General features: G+C 41.1%; 1 protein-coding gene across 6 annotated transcripts in view; it reads left to right on the top strand.

Annotated features, from left to right (window-relative positions):
* Positions 1 to 612: 612 nt before the first annotated feature.
* LOC123504341 (nicotinamide/nicotinic acid mononucleotide adenylyltransferase 1-like) overlaps positions 613 to 11,080 on the top strand; it is a 68,926-nt gene continuing 58,458 nt past the window's right edge. For 2 of the 6 annotated variants that reach the window (XM_045254822.1, XM_045255054.1), the window contains exon 1: positions 614 to 958. In XM_045254822.1, coding sequence (XP_045110757.1) covers positions 880 to 958 — 79 coding nt within the window. In that variant the 5' untranslated portion in view covers positions 614 to 879. Of the gene's footprint in view, positions 959 to 11,080 lie in introns of all 6 variants that reach the window. The other 4 variants (XM_045254972.1, XM_045255131.1, XM_045254904.1 and 1 more) reach the window with 4 other exon arrangements.

Here is an 11,080-nt window from a genome sequence, read left to right as displayed (position 1 = left end):
AATAACATTGGTGTATTTCATCTGCTATAATAGAAAAAGAAAATTACACCAATAAGCTTGAAACATCGTAAATACATCTATAATAAATATAAGATAGGTAAAGATTGAGGAAAGTAGGAAGTTATAGAGAAAATGGAGAAGAGAGATTAGGAACGGCTGTATAAAGATAATATCGGCCAACATTTCGTCTGCTAGAATGAAGAAATCGCATTAATAACTAGAAGCACTAGCCACCCAGGACAGCTTATTGAAATGGAAGGAAAATAAAAGAAAATGAGAAAATTAGATAGAAACGAGAGAGAGAAAAGAGAGATTACTATAAAGGCAATATTGGTCTGCATTTCGTCTGCTAGAATGAAAAACTTGCATTAATAAACACAAATCACGAGAAAAACGCATGAAATAAATAAAGAACACCCAAAAATCAATAGAAATAAGGAAAAGATGAGAAAGAGAGATGGGAGAGATTAATATAAAGGTGAAATAACCGTGTCTTTCGTCTGCTACAAGGCAAAAATGCATTAAATAAACAGCTAAACCTTTACTAATTAATTAACGCAGGTAGCTAATCACAAAACAGGTGTGGGGGGTCAGGTGTGAGCAGGTGTGGAGCTGATGAGTGAGAGAGGGAGAGGGAGAGAGAGAGAGTGAGAGAGAGGCGGCTGGTGACGTCACACTCCCTGCCAGGTTACCGCAGGTCACTCAGGGAAGCTGGGTCACGCGAGGCCGTCAGGAGGTGGTCAGGTCACGCCCCCTAGCTGGTCAAGACTCCCAGATGACCTCCACCAGCGACCTGACCCCGAAGTGACCTCCCCGCCCCGCCCCTCCCCGTTCCTGCCCCGCCCCGCCCCGTGACCCGCTGACCCCGTGACCCCAGAGATGACGGGGTCGCAGAGGGTGGTGCTGCTGGCGTGTGGCTCCTTCAACCCACCCACCAACATGCACCTCAGGATGTTTGGTGAGAGGGAGAGCTGTGTGTGTGTGTGTGTGTGTGTGTGTGTTTGTTTGTTTGTATGTTGGTATTGAGGGATTTTGTTTTTTTGTTTCGTGGTTTATGTGTTATTATAAGACGGAGAGAGAGAGAGAGAGAGAGAGAGAAGGATTAAGGTACGTGTGTGTGTGTGTGTGTGTGTGTTTGGGTTGTGGTGTGGTATTGTAATGTATGTTTGTTTGTTTGTTTGTGTTTGTGGTGCGGGATAAAGGTTAGTTTGGCTGTGTTTGTGAAAGTGTTTGGTTGTGTTTGTGAAGGTGTTTGTTTGTAGTGAAGCAACACTATAATGAAGTTTGACATACCTGGAGTCTAAGGCTGTGATGCCATATTTGGAAAGGTAGGGAAATTTGAAATCTACCCTAATCTTACCTAACCTAACCTAACATACCTCTCCCCCACCCCCACCCCCACCCCCCCAAACTCCAGGACACCAACTCACCTAACCTAACCGGAGTGCATTGCCCCCCACGGACCACCCCAGGGATATTAACTTCATCTACCCTGACCACTAGAACATATGTCCCCCCATGCTCCACCTCTCACCCTCCCACCCAGCCCCTGACCAGCCCTTCCTCCCACCCTCACCCTTACCTCAGACCAGCCCCTGACTGCCTGGCCAGCCCTCTAACACACAGTGACAGGTATTTTCACACAACACCAGTGCCATGCAAATTTGGATTTCTATTTTTCCCTTTTCTTTTACTTGCTTTTTTGCTGAGAGTGGTGCAGATTTTTTCTTCTTTCTGTCTGGTTTGGTGACAGTTGTATAGACTGACTATTAAACACACTCTTGATTCATTTAACAATTTACCTCTCGTCGTGTCCGTGGTGGAGGGGCAGCGCCTCTGTCCGGCGCATGTAGTGTTACACGCAGCTGACATCCATACAGTGTACTTGGGACTTGCCAGCCATGGAGAAGCCTGCAGAGATTGCTGGGCTGCACAGAGGCATGACATGGTTCATGAGGGGCTGTGCAGCATGAAGTGTTTGGACACACACAAATATTTTATTGTAAATCTGTACTGAAGTTTTAGGCAGTTTGTTCATGAGTCATGAAGTGTGTACATGTTGTGTGTTAACTTGGCTGGCAAGACGTCACCAGCCTCAGGCCAGCCAAGACATGGTGACGCAGGGACAGAGCCAGATGCTCCAGGCCAGTACAGCACACCAGTCACAGCTCACTCACAGGCAATGCTGCTGTGCCTGATGGTGACTCACTTCTGGGGTGTGTCTTGTTGTGTGAGTGTTTCTTACTCAGTGAAACTCCATGAAACACTGATGCTACTGAGGCTTTGTCCACTGTTTGTAGGCACACACTGCTCACTGCTCATGTGTTGGGTGCTCTGTACTCTCTGTGGTGGGCGGCGAGTGAAGACTAGGAGTCGTGTCCTGGGTGTGGCTGCAGGCCTGGTGGTGGTGGTGGTGGTGGTCAGTGAAGGTGAGATGAAGGTGTGAATTGTCTTGACAAAAGTATGAAATCCCTCACACTTAGAATATGAGCACAGTGATTGCTTTAGATCACTGCTGTGGATGTACAGTGCTGGGCTCAGTCCACTAACCTGACCCAGCAGGCCCTAACTGTGTGCCTTGACATGAAGTGGAGGGTGCATGGTGTAGAGTGTGTGTGGAGGCTGGGCTGCCCTCCTCCTCTCAGAGTTGCTGCTGCTGCTGTTTCAGCCACACACTGAGCCATCTTAAGAAAGCCACATACACTTTATTTTGTTTAGGGACCACAACAAAACATGGCTACTTGGATATGTGTACCCTTGTTGGCCCCATTATGATGCGGGGTGGCCTGCATCTGGCTGATTGACTATGTTGGTGCCACACACACACACACACACACACACACACACACACACACACACACACACACACACACACACCGCGTAGTGTAGTGGTTAGCACGCTCGACACAATCGAGAGGGCCGGGTTCGAGTCCCGGTGCGGCGAGGCAAATGGAAAAGCCTCTTAATGTGTAGGGTGTGTTCATGTAGCAGTAAATAGGTACGGCATGTAACTGGAGGGGTTGTGGCCTCGCTGTCCCGGTGTGTGGAGTGTGTTGTGGTCTCAGTCCTACCCGAAGATCAGTCTATGAGCTCTGAGCTCGCTCCGTAATGGGGAAGACTGGCTGGGTGACCTGCAGCCGACCAAGGTGAATTACACGCACACACACACACACACACACACACACACACACACACACACACACACACACACACACACACACACACACACACACACCAGTTGAACCAATACAGTGTTGTTGTGAATATTGAAACAGATTGTGTGCATTTGTTGAGTGAGTGAGTTTGTTATTTGCAGCACACACTGTGATCACTACAGATGACACTAAGCCATGTGTGTGTTGTGTTCAGATGCACCACAACACAACTGCCATACAATGTTAGCACTGCCTTGTAACTTAGCCCAACCTAACTAGCACAAACAACCAGGATGAATGGAACCTAACTAGCACAAACCTAACCTGGACGAATCTAACCTAACCTAACCTAACTTTGCTTAACTCATACAGTGTTGTGCTCATTCAGTGATGGGGTGTTGTCAGGTTGTAATTTGTTTTTAAATCTTTTTATTTATCCCATGAAAGGAAAGAAATGAATTGTTTGGTATGTTTGTTACTCTTGGTGTGAATGGAAGTGAGGTTATCATACAATTTTGATTCTTGTGTTTGTTCTCTTCCCAGAGCACATGATGTCAGACTAGAGTGCAGAATTTTGTTTGTGTATTCTTAAAATGTTTATTCTCAGCTTTATATACATTTTCCACAATCATATAGTGTGTGTGTGTGTGTGTGTGTGTGTGTGTGTCCCTTACATCACAAATACCTCTAGATACACAATACTACACGCACACTTCTCAGAGAATACAACATACTATGAATTGTACGACTAACTTTTCTATTACTCTGAAATCTCTTCTTTTCTTTTCTATTCTATTGCTCTGAAGTTTTTTTTATTTTTTCATTAGTTTTTTTTTTTTTTTTTTTATTATTATTTTTTTTTTTCCATTACTCAGAAGTCTGGTTTCCTATTTCCTCAGCCTTACTGAACACAGATTTGATAAGTAACTTCCAAGGAGCAAGTAACTCACCTAGTTTTTCAATGGTTTTAGTGGACTGGCCTCTGTAGCAACAGTGTCCCCGCACCAAAACATTTATAACCAAACTCTTTTGTCGATCTCCAACGCCACAGCACTCAGTGTCGCTGTGTTGCTTCCATGTGAGGCGCATGTTGACAATGGCATCAAAGAAGCAAAATCATGATTAGCAAACCCACTCATGACACCAGAAATGTTGAGTTCGCTAATCTTGACATGATACGAAAATAATTCCCAATGTTGCAGTTCCTACTATATAACTTCTCACTACATAACAATTCCGATGCCAAAAGACTTGTCAGAATATTCCTTTTTGCTGTTAGTGATGTGTCCTATATAGAAAAAACCTGAAGGCTGTAACATGGATAAAGAAAAGCAGTACTGAATAGGCTTGTACATACTAACCACCTTCCTACATATACAGAGTAAACATTGTCACTTAACCTAACCTAACCTAAGTGAGCCCACCACTCAGCTCACACCTTACAATCCACCAAGCTAATGCAACACTCTCATGACTTGCATACAGTCTGGCAGTGACTACAAGCTTAGCCAGACAGTCAGTCACCTCAGTACTGCTTGCCACACACCCAACCACTCCATCACCCACAGTGTCACTCCTTACTCTCCCTGGCTTCACTTTTACACACACACACACACACACACACACACACACACACACACACACACACACACACACACACACACACACACACACACACACACACAGAGGCAGCCAATACAAACACATTATTTTTTTTTCTTTTCTGTAATTGATTGATAAATGTACATGGTGTTTTTTGTCACTTCAGCAGAGAGAGAGAGAGAGAGAGAGAGAGTTCCCTGTATCTTAATTCAAATACAAGTAATGATTAGATCAAGAAGAAATAACAATAATGAAAACAAGAAGAAGAGAAATAACCAGATAAAGAGAAAGAGAGAGAGAGAGAGAGAGATACTAACATCTTAACCAAACACAATTAACAAACAAACTAAAAAAAAGTTCAAGGCAAGACACTAAAAGAATGAAGGAATGTACTCATAAACAAACAAACAAACAAACAAACAGGTATTGGGGTGACAAAAAGGAAAGCTTGGGACCCTTAAAGGTGAAGCAAAGATCAGGGAGCTTTAGGGATTGTACCTGCCACACACACACACACACACACACACACACACACACACACACACACACACACACACACACACACACACACACACACACACACACACACACACACACCTGGAGAAAAATATTGGTGTGTGTGTGTGTGTGTGTGTGTGTGTGTGTGTGTGTGTGTGTATTTACCTGATTGTATCTACCTAGTTGTAGTGTACAGGTTTGAGTGGGGATCGTAGTGTCCTGTCTCCATGTCTTCATTTACATAATTTTTCCTTGAGTCATGCACATTATGTACTATAACAATTTCATTATCCAATGCATTCCACTTTTCCACCGTTCTGTGTGGAAAACTGTATTTTCCAATATCCTTCAGACTCTGCCTCATCCTGATCTTCTTTTCATGTCCTCTTGTCCTTCCATCTTATGTCAACAGCACCAGGTCTTCCTTGTCTATCTTTTTCAATGCCATTGACTATCTTGTACATTGTTATTAGGTCCCCACATTCTCTTCTATCTTGTAAGGTTGGCAGTCCCATTTACTTCAGTTGTTCTTCATATGTTAGGTCCTTAAGTTCCAGCACCATCTTTGTAGCAATCTTCTGTAGCCTTTCCAATTTTCTTGTATCCTTTTTTGGAGCTCAGAGACCACACCACTGCTGCATATTCCAGCCTTGGACGTATCATGCTTATGATGATTTTTTTTCATCATATCTTTATCCATGTATTGAAATGCCACTCTTATATTAGTCAGCATTTTATATGATAGTCCAAATATTTTGCTTATGTGCTTTTTAGGGCTCAGATTTTCCTGTATGATCACTCCAAGATCTTTTTCCTGTTTACTCTTCGTTATTTTCTCCTCTCCCATCAAATAGTTCCATGCTGGTCTTCTCTTACTCTTTCCTAGTTCCATTATGTGACATTTCTTGGCATTAAATTCCAATTTCCACTTCCTGCTCCTTTTATAGATCTTGTTTAAATCTTCCTGCAACAGCAGACAGTCCTCTCTGGTTTTGATAACTCTTAGCAGTTTTGCATCATCAGCAAATAAATTTATATAACTGTTTATCCCAATGTGAATGTCATTTACATAAACTTGAAACATAATGGAGGCTAACACTGACCCTTGTGGCACTCCGCTAGTTACTTTACCCCGAGATGAGTATGTATCTCTGATCACAGTTCTCATTTCCTGTCCTTCAAATAATCTCTTGTCCATTGGAGCAAGGTTCCACGCAGTCCTCCTATGTTCTCTAGTTTCCAAAGAAGTCTTCTGTGAGGACTTTATCAAAAGCCTTTTTAATATCCAGGTATACTGTGTCCACCCCATCTGTCTGTTTTCAAGTCTTACAATAACTCTCGAGTAGAAACTTAATAAGTTTGATACACATGACCTCCCTTTCCTGAACCCAAATTGTCTGTTTGATATGACTTGTTCCTCTTCTAGAAATTTAACCCATTTTTCTTTAATAATTATTTCACACAACTTCCCCAAGACACTTGTAAGTGACACTGGTCTGTAGTTTAGTGGTTCAGTTGCCTTTCCTCCTTTAAATATCAGAATTACGTTGGCTCTTTTCCATTTTAGTGGAACTTTCCCTTCATTTATTGAACTTTTTATTATTTCCCAAATTGGATCCAGTAATTGCTCTTTACCTCCTGATGCACCATCTGGCCCCATTGCTTTTCTGACATCCAAATTATTCAGTAATCTTCTAATATCTTCTTTGTGCACAGTGATTTCCTGTAATCCTTGGCAATGCAATGTCCTACTAGGTTCTGTGAAATCTTCTGCAGTGAACACCGTTTTGAAGCTCTCACTCATTATTTCACACATTTCCTTCTCTGTTTGGTATGTCTTCCCTCCATTAGTTATTTTTTTCAATTGTTTCCTTGTCTTTGTTTTGCTATTTATGAATTTGTAAAAAAAGTTTGGGTTCATCTTTTGCTTTTATTCACCACATCTTTCTCAAAGTTTCCTTCTTCCTCTCCTTACTCTAATATATTCATTTCTCGCATCCTTATTCTGCCGTCTGTTATTGTCATTTCTCTACTTTATGAGTGTCTTCCAAGCTTTATCTTTTGCCTTTTTTGCATCTGTGCATCTAGTATTGTACCAAGCGTGAATTTTTTTTCTTAACTCTATAAAAGGTACGTATTTCTCCCTTCATTGTATTTCTGTAAGAATATTTCATATTTTCCTTGTATTGTCCTTTTGTACATAATGTTTCTCCATTCAATGTCAGCAAAAAAGTTTCTTAATTTTTCAAAATCTTCTTTTGCATAATTTTTTTTTTTTTTTTGTAACTTATCCTCCTCCTGTATTTCATCTCTAATGTCACATGATCACTTCTTCCCATTGGACTAAGGTATTGTATGATTGGAGGGGCTCTGGTTTCTTTGTGAATACTAGGTCAAGCAACGATGGTTCTTCTTCCCCCTTGTACCTTGTTGACTCCTCCACCCACTGGTCCATTGTATTTACCATAGTCACCTGTAACACCTCCTTGCTTCACTGTCCAGCGTTGTCCATTACTTCCATCTCTCTCCAGTTTATTTTTTTACAGTTAAAGTCTCCAACTAAAAGTATTCTTCCATCTCTTCTCAACATATTATCTAAGCACTTAATCACCTCTCTTTGCATATCTTTATGTTCCTCAGTTCCCCATGTATTTGTCTTAGGTGGCACATATGTTACTATGATTTTCTTTTTCCCAATTCCTTCGTTTTGATTGTTACTCCCATTACTTCCACCTTGCACTCACCATATTGCACATCCTCCATACATATATTATCAAGAACCATTATTAGCACTCTTCCTCCCCCTTTACTCTTCCTGTCTTTTCTCCAGCTATTATATCCTTCATCCTTACAATTACCATGGATCTCCGTTCTTAGTTTTGTTTCAACGCTGCACATTACATCCAGGTTTTTCTCTTTCAAATAATCCCTAACTTCCAACATGCTGGATAACAACCCATCTATATTAGTATAAGTCACTCTTAATTTCTTGCCTCCTCCACGACCTCCTTCTTGCGTAGATACCCCTCTTTTAGTCTGATATCCAAAACCCTCCAGTAGAACATCTTTTTCTTGATCTCCGTCCTTTTCTGTTTTTTTTTCTTAGCTTCATTTCTTAGCACTTTCTCCTTTTCCTTCTCCTCTATGTTCATATCTCTTTTTTATCCAAATATCTTTATGTTCAGTATCATCGGACAGCTTCCCTCTCCTAGCCATAATTTCCTCCACCGCCGCTTGGGGTCTCATTCTCACTTTCATTGGTCTCTTACCCCATTCACTAAACCTTCCCAACCTAATCACTTCCTCCACCTCCTGGTCCAGCTCCTGTGTGCTGTCCTGGATCTGTTTGATAATAGTTTTGGCCAATTCTCTCTCTTCACATTCTCTCATGAACTTATTTGGATTTTTTTTCTTCATCCCAAAAATCACGAAACATTTCCTCTTATCCATTGTATCACACACTAGATCTTCTTTCTCCTTAATTACTTGTACTACAGTGTCTTTTGGTTTTTCCCGAATTTGTCTCTTTACTACCTCTGAAAATTTAACTTTTTCCTCTTGTTCTTATTTCCATCCATTTTGTGATTCCTTCAGCTTGTTTTCACCCAATCCACCTTCCATTGTGCCCTCAATCCCAACCTTTACTTTTTCCTGTAAGCTCTTTAAGGAGTTTTTGTAGTCTTGACATGTAACTTTTAGTAGTACATCATTTTGTTTCTTTATCTCCTGTATCTCCTTTAATCCTTCATTTTGACCTTCTCACATTTGACTAATCTCAATCTCATCTCTGTCTTTTCCATTGTCAGTCTGTCCTACTTTTTTTTTATTTATACCATGTGGGCTTTTCACGGGAATTTTTGGGCTAAAGGGGATACTTTTAGTGGTACCTCCTATCTCAAAGCCCACCCGCTAGGAAACCGTTGCCCTGAGTGAGGAAGCCCAACCTACACTCGGACCGTGGACAGGATTCGAACCCGTGCGCTTGGAGACCCCAAAGCATGCATGGTTCCACTGTTCCACGGCGGCCTTGTCCATTAAACTCAATATCACTTCCTTCACGTACCTTAACTCTCTTCTTACATTGATCAACCTCCTCATATTTCCTCTTTCATCTCTAACTCCAGAAAATTCTTTATCCATGTTATCCTCAGTCAGTCTCCTGAATCCGACAAGTGTTTCAATAAATCGCGAATTTTCACTCGGCGTTTGTTTTGATTGTGTCTAGTGTCTGGCCGCACCACTCAGTTCTGCTTTGCTCTCCATTTTTACCATCTGTACAATCCAAAAGCTTATTTATTATGGAGACAAGAGAACCCTATGGCCCCCTACCTCCTGTACATACGTCTAGGTCAGACTTCAACTCCTGGTGTAGCTTGTTCCCTGGGAGCCGTTCACCACTGTCCTTTCGTGCAGTGTCAGCAGTGTGTGTGTGTTTTTTTTATTTTTATTGTTTGTTTATCTAGAAATTATGACATGTTTTGTTTTATTGCTTTTTATTTAGGTTTTTAGTGACTTGATACATTATATTGATTTTATTTGCATTTATTTAGTTATTCAGTCACCCAGCACATGCAGTTATTTATTTTTCTATTTATTTTATCCAGTTCATCATTTACTTAAGTGTTATGTGTATTGGTCTACTTTTTGTTTTGTTATTTAGTGCCTTTGATATCATAAACATTGATTCTGTATTTATGAAGGTCAGTCAGTCAGTCAGTCTATTCCTTTTCCTTTTCCTGTTTTTTTTTTTTTTTTCTCTTCATATTCTCTTTCTTGCTTTTGAATTCAGTGAGCCATTCAGTCATTCAGTTGGCTAGTCAATCAATTGGCCAGTCAGTTGGTCAGTTGATCAGTCAGTGAGTCGGTCAGTCAGTCAGTCAATTAGCCAGTCAGTCAGTCAGTCAGTCAGTTAGTCAATCAATCAGCCAGTCAGTTGGTAAGTCAGTCAGTCAGTCAGTCTTCACTTCTTTTATCAATTGATTTCTATAGTTAGCATATACTGTGTGTAGATTCACTGTGTATATCTCTATTTATGTATGCTTCATTACTCACTCACTCACTTGGTTATCAATCATGACTTGTTTACCAATCTGTTTATTTAGTTATTCATGTATATTCTTTAACCTATCTTTCTAATGTTACATTATCCACCTGCTTATTTATCTATGTATTAATTTTGTTATGTTCCTCTGTGGATTTACCTAGTTGTAGTTTTACAGGGCCTGGGCTTTATGCTCGTGTGGCCCCGTCTCCATATCTACACTTATCCAATCTTACTTTAAAAGTGTGCACACTCGTTGCAGACACTACTTCATTCAAACTGTTCCACGTCTCAATACATCTTTGCAGGAAACTATATTTTTTAACATCTCTCAGACATCGTCCCTTTCTCAGCTTTTTACTATGCAATCTTGTGCTTCGAATGTCATATTCTTCTCTCAGGATCAGTTTCTCATTATCCACTGGTCCATTCCGTTGATCAGTTTGTAAACTTGTATCAGATCCCCTCTCTCTCTTCTTTGTTCCAGGGTTGGTAGATCCATAGCCTTTAGTCTCTCCTCATGTCATCCCTTCAAATTCTGGAACCATTCTTGTAGCCATTTTTTTTAGTCTCTCCAACTTCCTTATGTGTTTCTTTTTATGAGGGGTCCACACTACTCCTGCATATTCCAATCTGTGTGTGTGTGTGTGTGTGTGTGTGTGTGTGTGTGTGTGTGTGTGTGTGTGTGTGTGTTTACCTATTTGTGTGTATTACAGGGCCTGAGCTAAGCTCTGTGTCCTGTCTCCTTGTCCATTCCTGTCATATCTCTCTTTCATCTGATTGT

This window comes from Portunus trituberculatus, chromosome 1 (assembly GCF_017591435.1).
Source record: "Portunus trituberculatus isolate SZX2019 chromosome 1, ASM1759143v1, whole genome shotgun sequence".
Lineage (NCBI taxonomy): Eukaryota > Metazoa > Arthropoda > Malacostraca > Decapoda > Portunidae > Portunus > Portunus trituberculatus.
Note: the sequence above shows the minus strand (reverse complement) of the source record. Positions and strands in the feature narration are given on the sequence as shown.